The following is a 23,665-nucleotide window of genomic DNA, read 5'->3' on the forward strand; positions in this document are numbered from 1 at the left end:
ACGATGTTTTTAAACTGATGGGTAGAGTCAAGCAAACAGAATCCATAAAGTCACTTCAGCATAGCTGAATATGGACAGCAAAACCCAAACTATTGCACATATTAAAATATATTAAACATATTAAAAAATTACAAACGATATGCTAAAAACTAAAAGCTGGACCCTCACATTACACATAAACTATGTTTGCTCTTGTGTTTTAGTTTGATGATAATTGTACCAGCAATTAAAAACACACAATTTATGGGTTAAATGTGAATCAGTCTTAAGTATGCTACCTACTCTAAAAAATTTAAATCAGCCAGAGACAAAACTGTTTTTCTGTCTATATGTATGCATGTACGTTTGGTTCACACCAAGCAAACATATAGAAAGATTTATACATAAATTCTCTCACCTATGTACGCTGTGAACTGGCTTTGTACTCAGCTAATCTTGGACTGCCTTTCATTGATTAGCCAGACTATGACAAGAAGTTGTGATCTTCAGCTTTATCTTCTGGGTGTTTACGTCCACATGAAAAGAACAGTATCAGAAATTTAAGGTACGATCATAAACCTTCTAATCTCACCCCATACAACTCAAATGCTACAATACCTGATTTAAATTTGACATTTTTCCACCTTTAAGGTCATTTCCTTAGTTCCAGTACTGGTTTTAGATCACTCCTTTGACTCTCCTATCTGACCACTTGCAATGTATCCTGCTGTGAGTTCACAATGTGCCAACATCAAATCAATGTCATTAATCAAACACACAGTGTTGACGTCTTAGGTATGCTCTGTCACGGTTCTGGGTCCGTTGGACCCAGTATTTTGAGTTTATTATGTTTTGGTTCACTTTTGCATCATGGATTATTCTTTGTTTCTCTGGTACTTTGTGTTTCAGTTATCTTGGTGTTTTGGATTGTTTCTCATTCTCTTGTTGTGATGTTTATTATTATTATTATTATTATTATTATTATCATTATTAGAGTTTCATGTTTCTATTATCCATGTTTTAGGAATGGTGGTTTCATGTATAGTTCAGTTCCATGTTTCATTTTCTGTCTCTGTGTTGAGTCCATGTCTCTGAGTTGTGATTCATGTTTCCTGTTTTATTGTGAAAGACTTTGTCTTATGTTAGTGTGTGCAGCTTTGTTCCCCATGTCTCGTTAGCCCTGATCTCTCCCAGCTGTGTCTCCCTTCTGTGGCCCATTTCCTCATTACTACCCTGTGTATTTAAGCCCTGTGTTTTCCCATGCCCAGTGTCGCGTCGTACCCTCAGATTATGCCTGTGTGTTTTTGGTTTCGGTGTTCAGTCCTCACTTCATGTTTTGTTTTCTGGCCAGCAATAAAGCTGAGGTTTTTGAGTTGCATTCCGTTTTCCGAGTCCTGCATTTGGATCCTCCTCTCTGCCTGCCCGCACACAGAGCCCTGACATGCTCAGAACTATGCTCACCATTTTTTAACATTGATTGGGTTTTGTACTTTGTCCACTGGGGTTAGACGGCATTGAGTTTTAACAAGTTCCGCAGTGCTGCCAAAACGATGATCTATAAACTCAGCCAAATTTAAATAGGGGATGGTTTGAGAATGGCAAGGTTGTGCTAAGGAGTTGTGGGATCGTATGTTTGAATGTATAATTTTTAATCTGTGTCACCCTTTTTGTCAGGCTTTTAATCCATTAGACATAGCGGCTTGATAGGTTTTATCCTAAAATTTACCCGAAAAGAAGCCACACTATCAACTCAAGTCCCAGTAGTTACCAGATGGTCACTGCCCCAGGTCCCAGTCACACAGTCACACGTTTCTAGGCCGTGTGAGTGGGACCTGAGACTACCATGACCCAAGACCTACTGGAGCAGTTTCTTGTGATCTTCGGACTGTATATTCTTGGGGATAAAATCCTCAGTTTTGCTTGGGACAAATGATAAGTCAAGAACATAAAATTCTTTGATGAAAAGCTTTTTGTTGTTGTTGTGTGGGTTTAGAACTACTGTCCTGCTGCATTTTCCTGCATCTGCTAAAGGGGATTTATACACTGTTCTTCTGAAATGGAAAAATGGATGTAAACACCCTCAAAGTACTTTTATAGTCACTGTTTCATTTCAAATCAAGTTCAGAGCCAAAACAGCAAAAACATATGACTATTCTAACACTCCATTGTATTCTGGTTGAAAATCAGCATCATAGTCATCAGTGATTGTGACACAGATGAGTGTGCTAGAGAAGTCCATTTATGACACTGTTGTTTGGAAAAAAAACCCAATATAAATATGAGATCTGTTATAGATATATCTTATATTTCCCTAATCCCTGATAGCCCAACGCTAAATGACAAAACAATAAAAACAATAATGGCTGTATTACATTATTGTCAGTCTACTGCACATTAAGAACAGAGTAGCAGCAATGCCTCATGGATTTGCATGTTATATACAGAGAGCATAATACATTTTTCTGGTTAGGTATGATTTATGGTGTTTATTTACATATGATATGTAGCCTGGATTAACATATTTCAACTTCAACGAAAAAGATCAATGACTTCAAAATGAAAATGTAATATTCCAGTAATGTAGAAAAATAAATTATATTACTTGTATTGACATGAGGAGAATGATTAGTTTATATCTAGCACCTATTGCAACCACTTACTCTATACTATAATGAGCTTTAGCAGACATATGGTTATGACTATCCCTGGCACTCTTACTGCCACTTAACTTCTCTCACAGGAAATACATTATATGGGCAGAATAAGTGCTCGACGGTGTATTAAATTAAAGGGCATTTGATAGAAAAATAAGTGTAATAAAACATTTTAAATCATCCTTCTTTTTAACATATCAGGGATTGTTTTAAATGAACTGATCTTTGACAAGTATACATTATGCATATTTTACTCTTAGTTGTGTGTGCTTTTTTTTTCTTGCTTTGCAAAAAGCTGTGATTGTTTATAGATCGCACTCCTCTGCACTTTTATAACCCTCAATGATAAATACAAGTCCAGCCAAGTTTGTGTAATATAATTATTTTCATTTTCACCTCTGTTTTAATATATATATATATATATATATATATATATATATATATATATATATATATATATATATATATATATATATATAATTTTTTTTTTTTAATCAAAAGGTCAATCTGAAATTTCAACAATATAAAGAAACTCATTTAGATGTATAGCTTCCTAATGCTAACATCTTTTATCACAGCTACCCAACTATTCAGAAAAACTGTGATTTTATTGAATGCCTTGACCAACACATGTACCAATTTATCAGCTACTTCCTCATGAAGGAAAATACCTTCATGACAAAAATGGAATAATTCTGTCTCATAATCAGAAGCCTTCTCATCGATGTGAATCCCTATCCCACCACTTTTAATACATATCTACAAAAACAGTGATATATATAGTTATCAACTCTTCTTTTACATTTGCAGTTAGTATTGTAATAATAATGAACTAACCTGGCAATGAAAAAGTAAACGGCAGCTTTAAGTGACCAATAACAATATGAAATCTAAAGACAAATGCCTTATAATTGCACCATCAGTGAACGTTTCTGTGCTTTTGCCATTGGCAGTAACCTTTTCTTCAGCAAGGACTTTGAAGGAATAACAATCATCTTCCAGGGGATATTAACTCATGCTTTTAAATTGTGTTGCTTTAATATAGCAGTTGACTGTCTACACTGCAATAGATCCCGCAGACCCTGACAGAGCCAAGTAGTAGGTAAATGAATACATGAATAATGACTAATTTTGACTGAATAGAAGAGCAGCTTGTCTTTGTCAGTAACCCAAGAGCTTCATTAGTAATTGTAAACAAGAGTTACATCTATCAGCTCTATCAACAGACTCTATCATCAATAACTATTGATTAGCTTGTCAACAGTCAGTATAGAAGGCATCTGTCTGTGTTCACTGGGTAAGCAAATACAGCAGTCCCCTTTTATCCTTTCCATATTTATTGTGCCATATTAAGCGTAGTTTAAATGACACTGTGCTTGATTGCTCTGTGTGTCAGTATGTGAATAAAAGTTTGACTGCTTTGTTCATTTTGGAATGTAATTATGCTGCAGTGAATATGATTTTCAGTACATGGGGAAAATGTGTATGTGTGTGCTATATTTTTATTGAACTTCACTGAATCTCTGGTACCTTCACTCTTCTGCTTCCCCTTCACACAGTAATGTGGGTATTGCTCTACATCTAACCAACATTGTGAAGATCTATGCAAAAGTTACTTGCTGATAAAACTGTGCTTACACCAGCTCGGAAGTCTCCAGAAGTTGTTTAAAAGTAATTAACCCAGCTTTTCATGCCATCCTGTCATGAGACATTTTTGCGTGCATTTATAGTGAGAGCACTGTTTGAACAGTATGAAGTGTTTTTGGGTCCCAATGTGGACTTATGTGTGACCTCTAGGCCACCCGGGTGCAAACAGACACAAAACACGCACACTCACATAAACACACACATCTAAGGAGCTTGGAAAGAAAACCTTTGACCTCTCATCCAAGAAGCTTCTTCAGTTTGACACTTCTCGCTTTTCTTTCAACCTCCTTAGATTACCATGACCTGGATGACTGAGAACCTTCACAGACATAAACACATACAATCACATACTAGACCAGTGCTTATCTGCTTTGACTAAAACCGTGGCTCTTGCGATGGTTTTTCAGTGAATGATGACCGATTACAGCATGTGCAGTCCAGCAGCCATCAATAGCCCCAAGTGTAGCCATCAGCAAGCCTTCTGGTGGTTGATCATTTCATGGACATTGTCTTTATCCACTTGTATTGGTCCTCTGGGATAAATTATTCAAAGTTCTGAAGGCATTCAGTAAGTTACAGCACACCTACAGTACATACAGTAGGCCTAATCTACATGAACACACATACAAAGCCTACTACCATACATACGTCAATAATAGAACAGTCTCTTTTTTCTTTATCATTCCTTCTAGCTTCTGTTTAGACTCTCAGCGCACTGGCATAAAAGTAAGGTTTCTTTCAGAAACTTGATTTAAATAAGTTTAGTGTTCTCTCCCCTTTGTTGCAAAATTTATGATCAAAAAACGCTTGAACTGATTCTTGGCCTCATGTGTTTGCTCCTTCAGCTGTGTTTCCTGCCTCAGAGACGATATTTTCTCAGCAGGTCAGCCTGCCACATGTACTTCCTCTCAGGGAACCTCTCTGGGATCTTAATCTTGCGGAAGTCTTGAATGCACTTTTCCAACTCCTCCTCAACTGTGAGCTTCTCTTTTGTGGGCCTTTTCTTGCAGCTGCTGGTATCACGGGAGCTGGCTGTAAGAGTGCGCAGCAAGTCACTCTTGCGTCGTTGTTCAGACTGCTGGACCATGGTGACAGGGCCCTTTTTCAGCGGCCTGTCCAGGGTTTGGACATTGGCACGGGGATGCGACTGGCGACTTACTGGGCCACAGATGACTGTTCCCTGGGGAGAGCTGGCCTCTGACTGGCTCTCAGAGCTAGAGGTGGAGAGCTCATTAAAGGAGGTGCCGCTCTCACCCTCGCCGTCACCTTTGTGGTTCTTGCAGCAGCAGTCACATGGAGGGGACGACCAACGTGATGGACCACCTGGAGAGAGAGGGAAGCAGAGCGGGAGCCAATATTAGATGCTACTTTTTCCACCTTTTCTTTTCTTTTAAGACCAATCATTGTGAAGAGAAAAATGAGACAGTGGCACAAAGAGTGGCACAAATTACAGAGACAGGAGAAGAAAGGAAAAGTAACAAGCGCTACAGACAGACAAAGACGAAAAGTCAGCTAATGCCAAATGGCAATCACATTAGGACAGAGTGACATGACATCGGGGACAGCTGGCTGGCCTCCAGTCATAGAAGTGAGTTGGCTGACTATGTGACAAGCTTGTATTGTTCAGAGAACTACCCTCATAGATTCACACTGTCATATGAAACAAGTGGAGGAGCTAAAGCCTTTTGAAAACAGACAATGAAGGTCCAGATTTATACGTTGTAGCCTACATGTATTCATACTAAAACAGTAGGAAGAAGAGCCAGGACAATAAACAATCATCTACACTGCAAATATGTGTGTAACCGAGGAAGAAAAAAAACAATGTGAGCAATGGTCAGTTTTAAGACAAACAAATAGCAGATTGCACAAGTTTGATTCCCCAGAAATGTGTAGTCTTATTTGCCATCATACTGTATTAATCTCTTTAACAATGAAACCAAAGGACAATGCACAGTTGTGGTTAGTTTAAACAGTGAAAACCACAATTAAACCAAATTTATGTAGCACATTGGAATCAATGTGAGCCAATCTACATCAATAAAGTGCAACTTGTATGTAGACACATTGTATTCTGGTTATATTCCTATATAAAAAGGAGATTTTACAACACCAGTTTAGCTCAGCAGGTTAGCAGGTGCCCATCTGCTGTGTGGCCAGAGACCAGCAGCCTGGGTTTGAGTCTGACCTGTGGCTCTTTACTGCACGTCTTCTTTACTGTCACTATCCAATAGTGACCAAAAATAATATTAACCTCCTAAGACCCAAACTCTTCCATGGCATGCGTTTTTAATTTCTCTTTGATATTTAGGCTGATTGGAACCTGATGAATGTAAAAATAAAGTTATACCAGATTTTTTTTTTCCTAATTTTTGTTTCTAAGAAAAATGAGAGCCACATATGAGGATATTCATTTAAAATTTCAATAGAACAGTTGCAGTATAATTTTCTCGTAAGTGGATATCAGGCCCTTGTAGAGCAAGATTTAGTATTTTGGTCTAAATAACCCAAAATGTAATGTCCACTAATGTGGACGCCAGGTCCTAGGAGGTTAAAAAAATAGGTTCTAAGAATCTATAAAGAAAATTCTACTTTAAGTCAAAGTTTTGGCCTGACCCTGAATGCAAGCAGTGATTTTGAAGGTGAATTTCTGTGTGTATATAGATGGCAGCAGACAACAGATTTTTGGTGATTTATGATACTTGTTTGTTCCATTATCTCCAGCGGACTGCATGTAATGGCAAACTGCAGACAGTTATCAGACTGACACCATTTTATTGCCATTTTATAATTGTCTTGATGCACATAGACACTTTGAAGCCAGGAACTGACAGTGAGTACTCTCAGACCTGGTCCTTATCTTTGAAGTAACCATGTCAACCCTGACTGACAACCAACAAGCCATGTCTCATTTCCATCATGGCAACAAAATTGCAAGTTTATTGTACTCGGTCATAATAATTTTTGTTGTGGTTTGGTCTACATCCACTTTTTTCCCTTGTGTGACTGTAGCATGAAAGACCCCATATTTAGTATTTCCTCTTTCGCCTTTTTGTGCATTTGAAAGCTCCACAAAGTGACAGGGCCAAAACGTGTAACTTCTCACTTTCTGTCATTGTTTCTGTTGTACAAAGACAAATCTTCATGCACTTCATGAACTAAAATCCAAGTTGACTTTTATTATTATTATTAGTTGTCGTCGTACTAGTAGTAGTAATAGTAGTAATAGTAGTAATAGTCACCCCACATTTTCCAACTGTTGGAAAATTGTTAGTTAGCGACGCTAGCCACTTTGTATATGGCTAACATTACCTTTAGCTTTGATGGATTCCGGTGAAGAATGCTGCAAAGCTAAGGAGCTATCAGAAACTGTAGAAACTTTAAGATAATTTAACAATGAATATTGACTGGATGTGGGTTATTGTATTTTCCTGCTTTGTTTTGATTTACTCTAATTTAAGCTGATGTTGTTTGAAACACGTATTAAGAAAATTGTGGAGTTTATTAGTGTTAATGGGGTTAAGCGAGCGGTCTCACATAATTGATCGACTCCAGAATGGAAGCAGTTGCTCAATCTAACCTCTGCGAGAGCGTACAATAACCTGAAACACTCAGGAACCAGCGCAGTGCCACACCTCTCCCTGCAGGAAGCAGCCATTTATTTTTCATGCTAACCTCCTGAATAATTGAACGGGTATCTGTTGCTGATGGACTTCTCTCTGTTTAGCGAAGCGAGAGATCAAAACCCCCGAGGCTAACACACACATGCCCCCACCTCCCTTTCTGATTTTGAGCCCCACCCCTCACCTCCCCTCAGCTCCACACACAAGCTCTGACAGGACTCAGCTTTCCACGCATCTTCTGCTCATCACATTCAATAATACCATTGTTTCTTTTCATGCTGCTGAGCATTTCACTTCAAACAAGATTGTAGAAGACTATAAATAACTCTGCTTAAAATAAATGCCCCCCTGCTTTTAATTCCCTTTATACTCAGCAGCATGCTTGGCTCGTTTCTAGACAGCAGAATGGAAAACAATTGATCCATCCAAGATTTGTTCCTTCTATTGTTCCTCATAAATAGTCACAACTCATCATAACTACATTTTTGTGAGTATAGTTAGAATAGAAATTTATAGTAGAAGTTATATTTTGCTGTGTATGTTGTAAACAGCTTTGACACTGAATCCAAAGCGCACACCCAAATACACTGCTGCCTGCTGTATATTAAACAAAATTCACCTTTCAAAGTCCTTGACAGAAATGGAACACAACACTCTACCAGCAGTGAATCTCTTTAATTACCACTGGCATTTAGAGATTTAAACTTCCATGCACACATTCACAGAAAAGATAGAACATGTGATATTTCATTTCAACTTGCAGTTTTACAGGTATAAACACAATTAGAATGAGATCAGAAGAAATAAAAAAGATGCACTCCTGGCTGCAACGTAGAGGATTTAACCCCATGATAGCCATCTCGTCCCAGCTTTTTTACTGGACACATGAGTTAATTTATGTCACTCTGAGTGAAAGGCTCCCCCCAATCAATGAGATGCAGGCTTGTAATTGGTGACATGAAAAATGGTCTTATACCCTGGAGAATTGTCGAATCTGCTAGTAGCCAATCTGCCTGTCCACATAAATTTAACACAATGGGTACCACTGTTACAACAAATCAGTAAAACAGCGTGTCGTGTGTGTGTTTGTGTGTGTCCCTGTGGCTTTGCGTCTGTGCATTTGATATATGACATTCTGTTTAATCTTTGGCATTTGGTAATTATATCCAGGTCTATTTAGCTTTTTATCCTGTAAGTCTTGACATTGACATGCTGCTTTAATTCACAGGTACCGTGAGTAGCTATTAGCCTCGCGAGCATTAAAGACTACAAGGAGGAATCTGATTTGTCACTTTGACTAGCTGAATTTCCTGTCACGGTATGTCTCTTATCGTCACGTGAGCACTGTAATTACATGTAATTACATTACTTTCTCCTTTTTTGCACTTGCTCCTAGCCATTGATTTGTATTACATATGTAAACTACATCTTTGCATCACACTATAAAAACTTGCCAGTGTAACTGATCCAAGCCCATTGTCACAACCCTGTGAGGTCAGACTTCATTCATATAGAACTGGGTTAATATTTCTGTTCATTCTCTGTTAATACCACCATCATTTATATTTTGGGGTTTTTTTCCAATGAGTATTGCACTGATTTCCATGTTTTCTCTGATCTGCAAATAAGAGCAATCTCATTTACCTTAAGTGTGATATCTCAGATGCCCTCAGTCCAATTTTGCATCACCATAGATGCATTTTGACAGTGTGTTTTACAGCTTCAAAATTTACACTGATGGAAGCGTTATAATTAAAGGTCAAGGTTTTAGTGTTTGAAAGGTTAGAGCTGCTACACAAACTGATTTTAATTATACTGGGTAGGAGTGATTCATCTTGTTGCTGAGTGTCCCAAAGGATGCTTGCATCCATCACTCAGGTTAAAATTTGTAATTAAAAGTTTGCTTGTTGTTTTTTGCCTGAGGTTGTCTGAACCGTAAGATAAATATCCCTGCATCATCTACCTAATGAGCAATGACCATGTAGAGTGAGTCTTTAAGCCAGTGGTGTGACCTATTGTAATGTGATGACACCTGTGCTGTATAACGGGTGACCTTGCATGAGTTGTATTCAACTCTAACCTAATTTCATCGTACAAAACGGCCAGGTACAATTATTGTCACCTTAGATGAGTTAAGTTAGTGAGACGTTCTCTCCATGGTTACATGAAACTCTTCTAAATGAGCCTCGCTGTCAAAACCTAACCAGAGATTCATGTATTCCCACCTATCCCAGCTGTTACAGGACAGACCAGTCTATTTCAGGGTCAGCTGACCCAACATTCATATCTTTAGATTGTGAGAGGAAACTAGACAAAAGTTGTCAAGTCCACACAGAAAAGCCAGCTGGTGGATTTGTGCTATAGACCTGGAGGTGACAGTGCTACCCACATACCACCAAAGGAGAGAAGAACAGAAAACATCTTCCATTCAGTTTTTTTTCAATCCACATGAAAATAAAAGCAGAAAATTATACTTTTAACTTTGTTGAGGAAATAATAAAATAGGTTAGGCCTATAAATTAGACTCACTAACAGGACAGAAAGAAAACTACTGACTTTATTTGTACCAAAATAATACAAATTATCATGTGCATTTTCAACACTTCTCTCACCATAAAATATTTGAAGTCGTTTCAGAGTCGTGGTGCTGGGCACATCTTAAGGCTGATTTATAAAATCCACTCTTTACACTCAATTAATTCATGTAGCTGTGGTTTTCACAGAAGATAGACACAGAAATAGAATATGCAGTACAATGTGTTGTATTAGAGTCCAGCTGCACAGTTAGATCAAAAAACAAAAAAAATTAAATTAAATTAAAAACAGGTCAGAGAGGTGGCCATGTTACCCAGTATAAACTCATATCCTGGGTTGAGTTCGTGAATTAGAAGTGCCTCGAGAAAAGGGCCTTGATCGCCAAACAGCTCCAGTGACAGACAGTAAAACTGTTGTGTTATTGAGCCTCTTCTGATTGTGTTAAACTAATAAATCGAAAGCGGAGAAATTTCTGTTATTTCCTCAAAGGTACCTTGGGTTAAAAAGAAATTTGTTTTCAGTAACGCCGACTCAGATATAAGTCACAAAATATTATCTTTAAACCATGCACTCCTTCAGTCAGTTGAAGCATGTGTAATCCATGAGACAAGTAAATATGTATGTAAATGCTATCTATATTATCCTGTGCAGTATACGTATGGCATTGTGTGAACTAATGTAAGCCTCATGCATACATTGCTTCAGGGCTGAGTGCATGATGGTGTGTGCTTCTGTTAGTGCAGATAGAATTCCGTACTTTGTGTGTTAATGCTAATAAGTAACATGCAATATATGATATACTGACTGTGTGTGTGTGTGTGTGTGTGTGTGTGTGTGTGTGTGTGTGTGTGTGTGTGTGTGTGTGTGTGTGTGTGTGTGTGTGTGTATCTGAGGGAGAGAGGTATACATCAACAGTTCGCATGCCCGCCTTTGGTCATCCCTCAGTGTGTAAGCGATATTGGCCTTGGAACTAATATCTGTACACTGTTGGGCAGAAAAGGGGATTCTGGTGTCAGGGCGGGCTCCCATTCAAGTCATCAGAGGTGTCAGGCTGTCAGCTATGCCTCTGGCCAGAGTCACTCAGAACACACACTGCTTCGGGTGTGTGTCTGCAGGAGACGTATTCTATGTGAAGCAGATGATTTATGTGATCTCGTGTTGTTTCTTTTCCGGGCAGGTGGGCAGGAGGTCGGACCAAAGTCTAATGACTGTCACATGGTATTACATGCACACACAAACACACAGTGCTTCCTGACAGGTGCCTGATGTATTAATCTCAGCAGGGCCCTCCACAACTTGTGTTAGCCCTGGCCAGTAAAAAGACTGAGCTTGTCACAGCACACACAGCACATATAAAATGAAATTAATGTTCTTATTACTAATCCATACATTATCTATAATTTATTTCCAACAGCTATTATTTAAAAAGGCTTGCTCATTTTCTTTGTCAAGCAGAATTACAACGTGTTTTCTAATGTGGTTTTGTCTAAGGGTCCAGTAATTATGTTTTAACAGTTAGGGTGGTCATGCAAGCATACAGTACTGTGCAACAATCTTTTTTAATTCATATTTGGCTTTTTAACCATTATTGCTTGAAAAAAAAATTCTTTAAGTCGTCTTCAGGATTAGTTCTCCAGGCTTCTTAAAGGACATTCAAAGCGCTTCTTTGAATGTTGGCTGCCCTTTTTTTCTGTTTTAAGTCAAGATGACCTCATACTGCTTCAATAATGTTGAAATCTGGGGCTTTGTAGAGTAAAGTCTATGACTGATAGTATTCCAATGTGTGTTTTTCTACCCAGGTATGCTTTAACTGCAAAGGCAGTCTGTTCAGGATCATTGTCATGCTGAGAAATGAAGCTGGTGCCAATCAAATGCTCTACAGATAGTATTGCATGGTGGATCAAAATCTGACAGTACTTTTCTGTGTTAATAATTCCATCAATTTTGACAAGATCCCCAATATCACTGGCTGAAATACAGCTACAAACCACAACATCTCTCAGTTTCTCTGTCAGGTCTTTCCTGGATTATCACTAAAAAAAAAAAAAAAAAGAAAGAAAAAGAAATTCTGAAAATGGTACAAAGTACAAGGACTAAACTAAAGATGTAGTCGATTTCCCAAGAAGCGCATTGGAAGCCCTTTATAAAGCCTGGAAAACTACTTCTGAAGACCACTTTAAAAAATTACAAAAAACTCTGGCTCCTTGGAAGCAAAATATGAGGAAATAAGGGGTGACTCAAGACTTTGGCACACTACTGCAGTATAAGCTGAGATATTCTAAAATAGAACATTACCATATATGCCTAATCATTTTTCATGTAATTTGTCTTTACTGAGAAAATCTTAGTTGGCATTTTGCACACCGCACTCAGTGACAGGTGGTGCTTCATCACCCTGATGAAGAGAATAGCAGTCCAAAAACACATAAACATACTTTAAAATGTCTCTAACAGCCCATGCAGCAGCATTCAGTGCCATTGTTTCCAAATATGCGTGACATGTTCAAACAGCCTTGGATATTTACCCAAATATGCTGGTTTGAGAAAATTTGAAAAATACAAATCTGCTCTTCTTAAACAGAGCTCCAAGCACACAAGGCAGAGGCTGCTGGAGTATTTGGTGGTCATAAAAACATGAAAGGACTTTTTAATGACTCTTGAATGAGCAGATAGAGACATGCTGCACATTCATTTTGGAGCCTTTGGAGCCAAAAAGCCTTCTCTTTTAATTTGTTTTCTTGTTGTATTTCCATTTTTCTCTGCACTTCCTTCCCTTCCCTCCTTCTCTTGCCATGCCTCCCTCCTTTACTCTCTCTCCTAAAGCCTGTATCGATGGGTTGGCGCATCAGTGGAAGTGTATGGACGATTGCCCTCTGATTGATTTCTGTCATATAGCCTCTCAGCACTGGGAGGCTGTTCACTGGAGATAAATGATGTTGGCACAACAAAAGCAAATAAACCTCTTCTATCTATCACTCCCTCACTCTGTCAGTTTTTTCTGCCTCCCACCTCCCCTCTGCTGTCTGCATCACTCTGTTTCTGTGTCATGCTCCCTACCTGGGTCTCTCTCTCTCTCTCTCTCTCTGTCCTCCCTTTGCTTTATTAGTTCCCCCGCCTTCTTCTATCAGTCTTTCTGTCTCAGAATAAGGCTTCTTCTATTTCCATAAGTTGTTTCTAGTATTTTGTTTATTCTCTCTAATTATAGTGCTTCGCACCACATCTTGGCATATCAGCTGCCCCTTGACAAAAGGTTTTCTGTCAGATACCTGTATGGTTCCTCAAGTTTTCTAATGGAGCGCTTCAGTGAAGTGTTACAGCCAAGTTACTTAACAAACAACAAACAAATGATTAAATCTTTGTGGAATTATAACAGCAGAAAATACATGAGCAGCTCAAAATGAAAACACATTAATCACAGTCATTTTGACTGAGATTGTAATTTTACACGTTATGTCTTTAAGGGGTATTTTAACAAGGAACTGCCCCAACAAGTTCTTTTGGTGTACCCACCTCCACTCCTCCTCTTACATCTCTTCTAATTCTGTTTGGTTAAAGTTTTCAGAAATGCCTGAATGCTTCTAGTTGAATTCTCTTGAGAAATGGGAGTCAGAATGCATCATGGTCACACCCATTAATCTTTTGTGATGGATGTTCCTCTGTATGAAAGTTGAGCGCTGGTACAAAATGGAAGCGACGTCAAAGACTGACAGTGACGGCTTGCGAGTCGCTTGGAACGGCCCTGTGCTCTAATCGTCTCTGAGATCATTTTAATTTTGCAAACTAAACTTTTTTTTACTTTAACTGAGACCAAAATATAGTCAGCCGAGGCAGTTTTTGGTGAAGAACATTATGCCAAATAGCAAGTAGGAGTAATGCAATAATGAACTGTGTAATATAGCACTGTAATGTGCTATATTACACACACTCATTGTGTATGTGTGTTTTTTTTAATATGATGCATGGATTCAGCCTGTAATTCGATCACAAACTCAGCCGTTTACTTTCACTCAGTGTCAGATAATTTCCTCACAAGAGCACTCAAATAAGCTGAAATAATCCCACAAAGTTGATTCAGTTCATCTGGATGCAGCGTTTTCCATGAGAGAAATGTTCCATCACTCATCCAAGTCACTTATTCAGTCTCAGCTGACTGCCAGTTTCCCCAGACTGCATATCGACTGCATAACGAAACTAGCACCATTGCCTAACAATGAGTCACAAGATCAGTTTCATGATTATTAATATGCAAATTATTATGACTACTGATAAGTGGCCATGAGTGCTATTCACAGAGAGTCGGGGAAGTGCTCTAATGGCAGCATGGTACAATGGTGAATCTCTTCCTCAGTTCAAATAAGTTGTTCCCTTCTTCCATGCATGATCTCCGTGACTCCCGTCCAGGTTGTGCAGGTTCTCATCAGTGAAAAAGTGGCTACTGGCGTGTAAGTAGACTGTGGGTCTCTAGCTGGACAAGGTGGCTCTTATATGTTGTACCACCCATTAGCATTGTTTGTTTTCCCAGGTGTATAATTTACAGCAATCCTCTTGGCATTTAACTGCATACGCTATATTGCTCTGTTTGTGCCAGGGATCTTGATCCTTGGTGTTGATCCATTTTTGGCATATTGTGTTTTGGGATTTTGAGGCCACCAAGATGTTGTTTTTTGTAAATATGTGTCTCATTCCTTTCCTATGAAAAACACTCGGTACATGAACCAAATACACTGAGCCAAATAAATTATTGATCATGCATCAAGACAACACACCATAAGAGGGGGGGAAGCTCACAGCTGAAGATAATTACGTGTCGGCATCCTAACTTAAAGGCAAAGAAATCTTAAACTGCTGTAAGTGCTTTAAAACTTGCACAACTTAGTGACAATAACTGGTGAAGTGTCACCTTCAATCCATGCTGATACTTTGTGTTTGCGTGTTTTGATTTCTCACTATTTACATGTCTTTTCAGAATTGTAAAATAAATGCAACCTATAAGTTAAATGTACCATTCAGAATAAAAATGTTAAATACCAAATGTTTATTTATGAGTAGTATGCAGACACTTGTATTAGATGTTTTCTTTTCTAAAGCTCTACTGGGAAAGTTTGGCTTAACGCAAGCTTCACCAGGCATGCTGAGTTTTAAAATAAATGCCTTTTCCTTTCAGCTAGCCCTCGAGTTCATGTTTCTCTACAATTGAATTGGTTGGAATTTCAGTCTGTCATGGTCACTGATTTTGGTCTCAGGGTTTTCACTTTAGGTTTTTTGCACTGATCAATGTTAAATGTTTTCTGTTTGGTGTCTCTGTTGTTCTAATGTTGTAAGTATTTGAATTACTATTTTGATTTCGTTATCATTAAAGTATCTTGAGCTAAAGTTGTATTTATGTATTTGTGTTCGTGGAGATTGAATTCCTGTTAAGAAGATTTGCTTTTCTTGTCCTTGGCTCTTTCATTCAGCTTCAGTTCCCACTTTGTGTTTGCTATTTGTGTTTCGTTCTGGCTGCATCTCTTCACTTGGCTTAAGTACTCTGGTCTCCGTTTCCTCTGCATTTACGTTTTGATTTAGCTATTATGGATCACTTTTTGTTGCACCTCCAGCATCCTGTATTTGGGGTCTTAACTAAACACTAAATGCAAATATATGAGACTGTGCATAACCGTGCGGTATTCATGCAAGACAGTTTATTTTGGCACAAAGTTTCAAAACTGCAATTCGGACTGCAGGCTTAGGATGCTGCATATCGTTCTCTCTTTTTTTTTTTTTTTTTTTTGTTCGTGCCATTGGTCCACCCGATGAAAACGGATCATATATTTTAGTGCACAATGTCACAAGGATAAGTTACAAGTGTCTGTATCAGAAGGCTTACACTGCCACGCTCCCAAGAACATCAGCAATCAGGAGACAAGTGGTTTGAACTGCTGATAATTTATTATATAGTTTAAAACTGAATTACTAATGTTTCTCAACCGAGTATTACTGCAATCCCTGGGAAAGTAGAGATTATATAACTGAGGCGATCCAAGCAAAAACAAAGCTAAGAGAAAGTAAGAGTTTGCTCTTCCTTTGAGCATCAAACTGATCTGAGGCACCATAGAGAATCAATCAGAAAAGAGGGAAAATGAGACTCTGGCTGCACTCTTTGCGATTTTCTGGGGATGTGAGTCTATTTTCTGGTTCAGAGTTGGTATCACTGTTATATAGTGTATGTTATTTTAGCTCAAAAGCTCAGACAAATGCGTTTTTGGATCCACAAGTCAGTCGACTTTTCATCGTTAGTAGAGAAGCTTCTGGTGCTCTCATGGCTTCCCAAGAAAGTTCAGTCCCTTAGAAACTAAGTAAGTAATTGTTTTCCCAATCACCTTTAGGTGACAAACATAATCCCTGGCTAAAATATTTACAATACTGATTTTTTACAGTGTTTATTTTTTTTCGCTGGGTAATTGCTGTCAACGTGTTTTACTATTACATCTAACTTAATTTATAAGTTTTACAAGAAGCACATATTTAAATGAAGAGTTTCTGTCTGGTTAGATGTTTTAAAAATATGTGCACAAGATTTTTTTTTTTTCTTGGCTCCATGCGGAGGTCAATAGAACAACAATTACAGTTGGCAGTGATTCAGCATCTTGCTCAAGGACAGTTCAGCGTGATAGATGCTGGTCAAGTCAGGAGTCCGGACCTGCAGCAGCCTGCTTTACATCTCTGTCTGGCTATTAGCTGTGGGAAGAAGCTTGGTTGGTCAGATATTGATTAAACTCTTCCTGGCCCCAGGAATGAGCTCTTGGTAAAGATGTCAGCTGTCAAATGAAAATTCAGCATATTCTGAATTAAAGAGGCATTTTTCCTTAACTGTGCTGTTTGTTCAAAGAATATTTGCAAGGTTAGCACAGTAGATAATTGGAATGAAGCGTTTCTCCTCCATCCCCGTCTTTCTCATAATGCAGCATTATTAGTCCCTTGCAAAGCAGTGTGAGCTGATGCATTTGACTATCCTCTTAAACAGGCCTCTTCTTTAATGCCAGCATTTTCTCACCCCTTCATTTTAAGACTCTGTCTCTTTGTGAGTGCGTTTCTGCACTCGTGTTTGTTTTGTGTGTCTGCTGGGTGGAAACGCTCGTCTTACCGAGCAGGTGTTACATTTGGCTTCTGAGAGTGACACTACATGCTGACAGGAGTTTCCATTTCTTGCAGCACCCCCTGAAGGGTTTTTGTGTCCCTCATTCTTCCCGCTTATTTCCTCACTCTCTTTCTCTTAGAGTGTCTGTAAATTCCATATTATAAAATGCAGTGTGTCTATTGTTAAACTGCAGTCATCGAAAAGTACATATATAACACAAAGCCAGAGCATTCTACAGATGAGAAAAAAAACTTACAGGATTCATTCTTCTAGATTACAAAAGGTATTTCTGCAAATTGATTAAACTTCTTGTTGTACTTACTTTTTCTCCTTTCAGTTTCATCTCAAATGTAGAAAAATTGGAGTATTTGCAGAATGAAGGAGAATGAGAAATTGAAATCTGACATAAACTAGTGGTGCCCTGTACTAACATGCTCTAGAACTAATTGTAGCAATGGGCACTTGAGTAATTTGAAATACTTCAGAGTAGCTGTGCTGACGCAGGCACAGTGAAACTTTCCTCTTGAAGACCAGTCCTACTGATTACTAATCAAGCCTCCTCCTCCTCCTCCTCCTCTCCAAATGTTCAAAAAGGTTCAATTTGAGAGATTTCTTTTTTTAAACAGACACCAGCCTATGCTAGCATTCATTAATAACCGCCACATCCAGACTGCCCTCTTAAACTTTCATCATGATGCAAACTAATGATCCCTCTCTGAGACTCTGTGTCTCCCAGCTCATGCTGAATGCCAGGCCATCAGTGCTCATACACTTACTGTTTATATTTACAACTTTAATTAGCCTGCCTACATTAATAAATATGAAAAAGGGCAAACTCAAAGCACAGACTGTAAGTCAGTAGCTTCTACTAATTCTACGTTACATTCTACCTTGCCTTCCAATTATGGCTACATACAGCACACATATCAAAGTAATGTACGTAGTGTTAGCCACTCAGACTTTCGCTGACATAACAGGCTTTTGCATGCATGTCACAAGTAAAAAAAACAAAACAATTAAAACTTTAAAGTACTGACAGAGCTGAATAACATTGTCCAGTAACAACACAGTTGTCTGCTGGGAAACCTAATCTCCTAATCCATTTTTTTCTGGTTCTGATCTGATACCAATACCCTGGCTGTAGGTATCTGTGGATATGGAGTGCAGTACCAGCCTTAATTAATAATCTTTGTTTCTCACTCTGAGGAAGATATTCACTAGGCTGGACTTAAAGGCGTTAGTATCTTTGTAGCACAAAATGGAATAAGTAAATAAATCCAACAATATAAATTCACTGCATTTTTTGGTATTCGCTAATGAAATAAGTAATGAAAGCATACCCAGGATAAACATGGTGAAAAAAATTAATGTGTCGGTGTCATTCATCCGATTTATTTCTACTGATCTTATTTTGGATCAAGGTGAGATTCATTAAGCAGCAAACTGCTGTCATTTACACAGTAGTTTCACCTTTTTTTCCCTCACACACAGGTGTGCAGCTAATAGGATACAGCTGAAGTGAGATATTTAATCACACTGACAACAGTGTGCTTTCTTAGCATAAGCATAATAAAAGCCTACAAATGAGCATCAAACTGAAAGAACGCTCTTCTAGCTTTTATATCAGGACAGCCCAAACACTATGAGAAATGAAGAGACAGAAAGCATTGTTGTTCTATGTTAGTTCACTTTGATCACAGTTTGTAGTGAAGTAAAAACATTTGCCAACATATAAGTAGAATCTTTCTGAAATAGCCTTCCACCAAACTACTGTCCCTCTGCTGCTTGCTTCTTCTATTGTATGTTAGCTCTGCTGCTTGTTGCTGGTAGGATATAGTAAACTCAAACAACATAATGTTGAACTGAATGGATCAGGTGATAAACTGTCACTGATATCCAATCCTACTTTTTAGGTCAGTATCAGATCAATACCCCATTCAAATCACAGATCACTGCATTCCTAGTACTGACATATTATTTGACACATAACATCCACCGAAACATTGATGCCGATCAGTGGATCCACCCATAGCACCAGCTCGTGGCAGCTGGCACCTTGAATGAATCAGTGTTTTTAAAATATGTATTGCATTTCTCATACATAATGAATTATTTTGGTTACTTATGTGCAGATACAGTTAAAGGAGTAAATAAATACACAATTATTATTAAATACTTTTGACCCATTTGCTGATTTTCCACAAATCTAGCCTTCATTCATGTACTGCCATGCTTTTAAAAATAACAACTTAAAACACAACATTGACACAAAGGGTAAAAATGTCTCTCGGAGTTAGAAAATGACTTATAAGACAAAAAACGGTGGCAGTAATGACTGCAGCAGTTTATGCAAATCAGGATCTTATTTATATGATTTGAAAAAAGCTAAGCTAATTCCCAGTGACTGCAAACATCCACATGAATGTGTAAATAAAGTCACAGGTGACTAATGGGAGCCTATGAAAAAATAGAGTGGTTTTTAATCTGAATCCATCCAAGCAGAGCAGCATGAAGCAGCGGAAAATGTTGCAAGCATGCAGTAGGCATTAAGAGGAAATGCAGCACATGCAGATGATGACACATGGCATTAACAATAAGTCAAACTAATCATCTGAGAGGAAGGTAAAGTACAAATGTTTGACAGACAAAGGGGTGCAAAACAATGATGCAGACAATGCAAAAGTCATCATTATCTGGTCCTTGATATCCTTAGGAAAAGATGATTTTTCTACAGCTAAAAAGTCACAGAATTAGCAAATGTTGGATGTTTATTAAATATTTAGATAAAGTACACTGCTGGCAATTGTTTACTCTGAATACACAGCTACAGGCAAACGTTTGTGGCAATAAGTGTACACGGGATAGTGCAGCCAGTGAACCAAAATGCCGTGGCACAGTGCAGATCTGTGCAGATGATATCTGTACCAACAAACTAGCTGTAATCTGCAAACAATTGTTTTGGCATTATCGCCTCCCAGGAGGAGACCCGCAGTCCACTATATCTGTCCCTCTGTCATACACAGTCTCATTATCAATCTACGACACAGACAAGGCTTTTAAAATGTAATTGCTTATAGATTGCTCAATGTTTCTGTTGTAATACTGACATTATCTCGACTCTGGCATTGTTTCAGTTGCATCTGGATGACTGCAAACTCGAGGTTAAATGGCACTTTGTTTAATTTTAACTCCTCTATTAGCAACATCATTTGCACAGGTGGACATTCATTTTTCATCTTTCTAAAGATGACTATTATTTTTCCATCATTACCAACATCAACTATTTCATTTTCTCTTCTTTTCCTTTTCTCACATAAGTCATCAGTCTTGTTCAGCTATCATCCACTTTCTTCATCCATCTTCAATCAGTTTCCTCCTTTGTCTCGCAAATCTGTCATCTAACCCCTCTCATGCCTTTCTGCCAACAAAATTAAATGTCTGTGCATACTTCGTCCTCTGTTTTTTTTCGAAGATTTTTTTAAAAGCTGAAAATCATAAAAAGTTTAGCAAGAATCATGGCTTCCATTTCTGACATTTCTCTTTATGTTTTCATCAACAAGACTGCTCAGGAGGCTAAAGACAGTGCGCAGCAGTAACATCCCAGGAGACTGGCTCTTTTTGAGCAGCAATAATAATAAAAAGTATTGTAAATTAAACTACCATCTTGGGTTTTTTTTTATTTTTAAGTCATGAAAGTCATGAAGGTTCCCAGCAGTTAAACTGGTGAATTGTGTTTTTTATTTCTCCAAACCCAGTTCTAAAAATGCTGTATGATTCTCTGTAAATGTAAATAAAAAAGAATTAAATGATCATTAAATGTATTTTATATCATAATAGAACATAAAAACAATATACAATGTTTTAACAAATAAAAGTCATTTAGAGCTTGATGGCACCAACATATTTCAAAATAGTTAAGACAGGGCCATGATTACCACTGTGTAGCACCCCCTCTTTTAAACAGTAGTCTGTATATGTCTGGGAACTGAGGTGACCAGCTGCTGGACTTATGGAAAAGAAATGTTGTACCGTTCTTGTCTGATATAGGAATCTATAGAGTTCAAGATCTGGACTGCAGGCAGTCGTCATCTGGACAGGAGCAGATGTTGCTCTAAATCCTCTATACACTTTTCAGCATTGATGTGCAACCTGTCAATTCCATACACTAACACATCCCAATCAGATTTGCGCTGGGCATTAACAACAAGCTGGATAGACCCTGTCCTCTTTAGTCCAGAGGAACTAGTGTCCACGTTTTCCAAAAATAATTTCACATTGCAATTTCCGTCTGACAACAGAACAGTTTTTCACTTCAGTCCTTTCTGAAAGAGCTTTGGCCCAGAGAAGCTTTGGCATCCAATATTGACTTTTGACCTTGATCCTGGCGCACAGAGATTTCTCCAGATTTGATGATGTTCTGTACTGTAGATGATAACATATTCAAACTCAAACTGAGGAAGATTATTCTGAAACAATTTCACAATATATAGATGTTTTTGGGGTTTTTTTTACTGATTAGTGAACCTTTGCCCAGCTTGACTTCTGAAAAACTCTGCCTCTCTAAGAAGCTCTTTTTGTATCCAATCATGTTACTGACCTGTTGCCAATTAACATACATAGTTGTAAAATGAGTTTAGCAGTTCACATGACTGGCACTAATTTCCCCTGTGCGGTCTGCAGACGGGCATTTGAAGTCTTTGGGCAATGAATGTGTTGCATGTGTGAACAGTAGATGAATGAAACAAATACGCGAAATGATGGACGGTCAAATCTGAAATAGATTTTTTCAAAATCAGTTCAGAAAATGAATCGCAGCAACACCTCTGCCCCATCTCTGAATTACAAATAATTCAAAGATCAGACAAGAGTTTAAAACAAACATGAGCAATTCTGGATTCAGACAGAATCAATGTAGATGTCCGTGGCGGACGGTTGGAGTGATGAAAGGGCTGACTCAAAAGTAGAAACATCAAAAGATTTAAGAAAGACTGTTGGCTCTGAAAGGTATACAGACTGATCAATATAGCCGTGGTGTTTAATCCTCTCGCATCCTGGCAGGGTTCTCTGTCTTTGGCCTCTTTATCTCTCATTCCATCATCATCTCTTTTTACTCGATCTGTTTTACTCTTTCTAAGCGGGTTGCCACATGCCGCACGATTGTCTTTCTTTACTGGGAGGAAAAGCTGAGATAGGAAACAGATGCGATGAGCTCTGGAGAGATTTGGTATGAGGCCAGCCAGGATCATTTTCAACTGAGGCATTTAGGCAGGGTGTTAGCACTACATCACTTCATATTGTGAATATCTCTCTTTTGTGCTTTCGCTCCTTGCAGGTGGCTGTGAGATGGCAAGCTTTCGAGAGTTTACCATCTTATCCCCACGAACTCTCTGAAAACAAAACACTACTCGAGAATTGCTTTTCCCCCTTTACACACCACTTCAAGCATCCATTTCACATTAAGAGCCTCCGTCTGGAGCACCATCTGTAAACGGCTCATCGCTGTTGTCCCATTTCACCTGGAGTATTCCCGGCAGGGATGATTTAAAGAAAACAGCACAGGATAGGGTGTGCAAGAAAACGAGTGTTTGGTGGACCAAAAGGAATTTTTCCCTCATGGGGACATGACAGTCTTTAGCGTAACCTACTGTAAATCTCAGCATGTTGATGTTATCACTGCACGTAGCTTTTATCTTATCATTCTGTTTCCTTCTTGCTTCTCTGTCAGTCATTCATTATGTTGAGAATGTGCTGGCATTTTATCAAAGCAGGAGGCATCAGTGTTCCCTGTGTGAGGCCACTCTTTAAAAAAAAAAAAAGTAAACACAGTTTCTACTGTAGCACCACTCATAAAGAGAAATTAGAGAAAAATGGAAGTGGAACAGCCTGGGCAAGCAAAAACCAGTTCACAAAAGTGGCTGTAACCAGTTTATGCACGTATTGGCTTGTCTGAAAGAGCACTTTTTATCCGCTTGTGCAAATGTGTGTAAACAAATGGGTATACATCATTATTTGAAATATTTAGGTGTACAGGCCAGATCTGATGATGTTATTATCAGTAGGATAGTGACAAAGCTGGACTGCTGTTTACCAACCATGCCAGTTCAAAGGCT

At 38.4% G+C, this 23,665-nt stretch overlaps 1 protein-coding gene across 1 annotated transcript in view; it reads right to left on the minus strand.

Annotated features, from left to right (window-relative positions):
* Window positions 1–3,123: 3,123 nt before the first annotated feature.
* Window positions 3,124–23,665, minus strand: part of kctd16b (potassium channel tetramerization domain containing 16b) — an 86,848-nt gene continuing 66,306 nt past the window's right edge. The window contains exon 2 of the mRNA XM_026181513.2: window positions 3,124–5,603. Within this exon, the coding sequence (XP_026037298.1) occupies window positions 5,140–5,603 (464 nt within the window). The 3' untranslated portion in view covers window positions 3,124–5,139. The remainder of the gene's footprint in view (window positions 5,604–23,665) is intronic.

The sequence above is a fragment of the Astatotilapia calliptera genome, chromosome 10 (genome assembly GCF_964374335.1).
Source record: "Astatotilapia calliptera chromosome 10, fAstCal68.1, whole genome shotgun sequence".
Taxonomy (NCBI): domain Eukaryota; kingdom Metazoa; phylum Chordata; class Actinopteri; order Cichliformes; family Cichlidae; genus Astatotilapia; species Astatotilapia calliptera.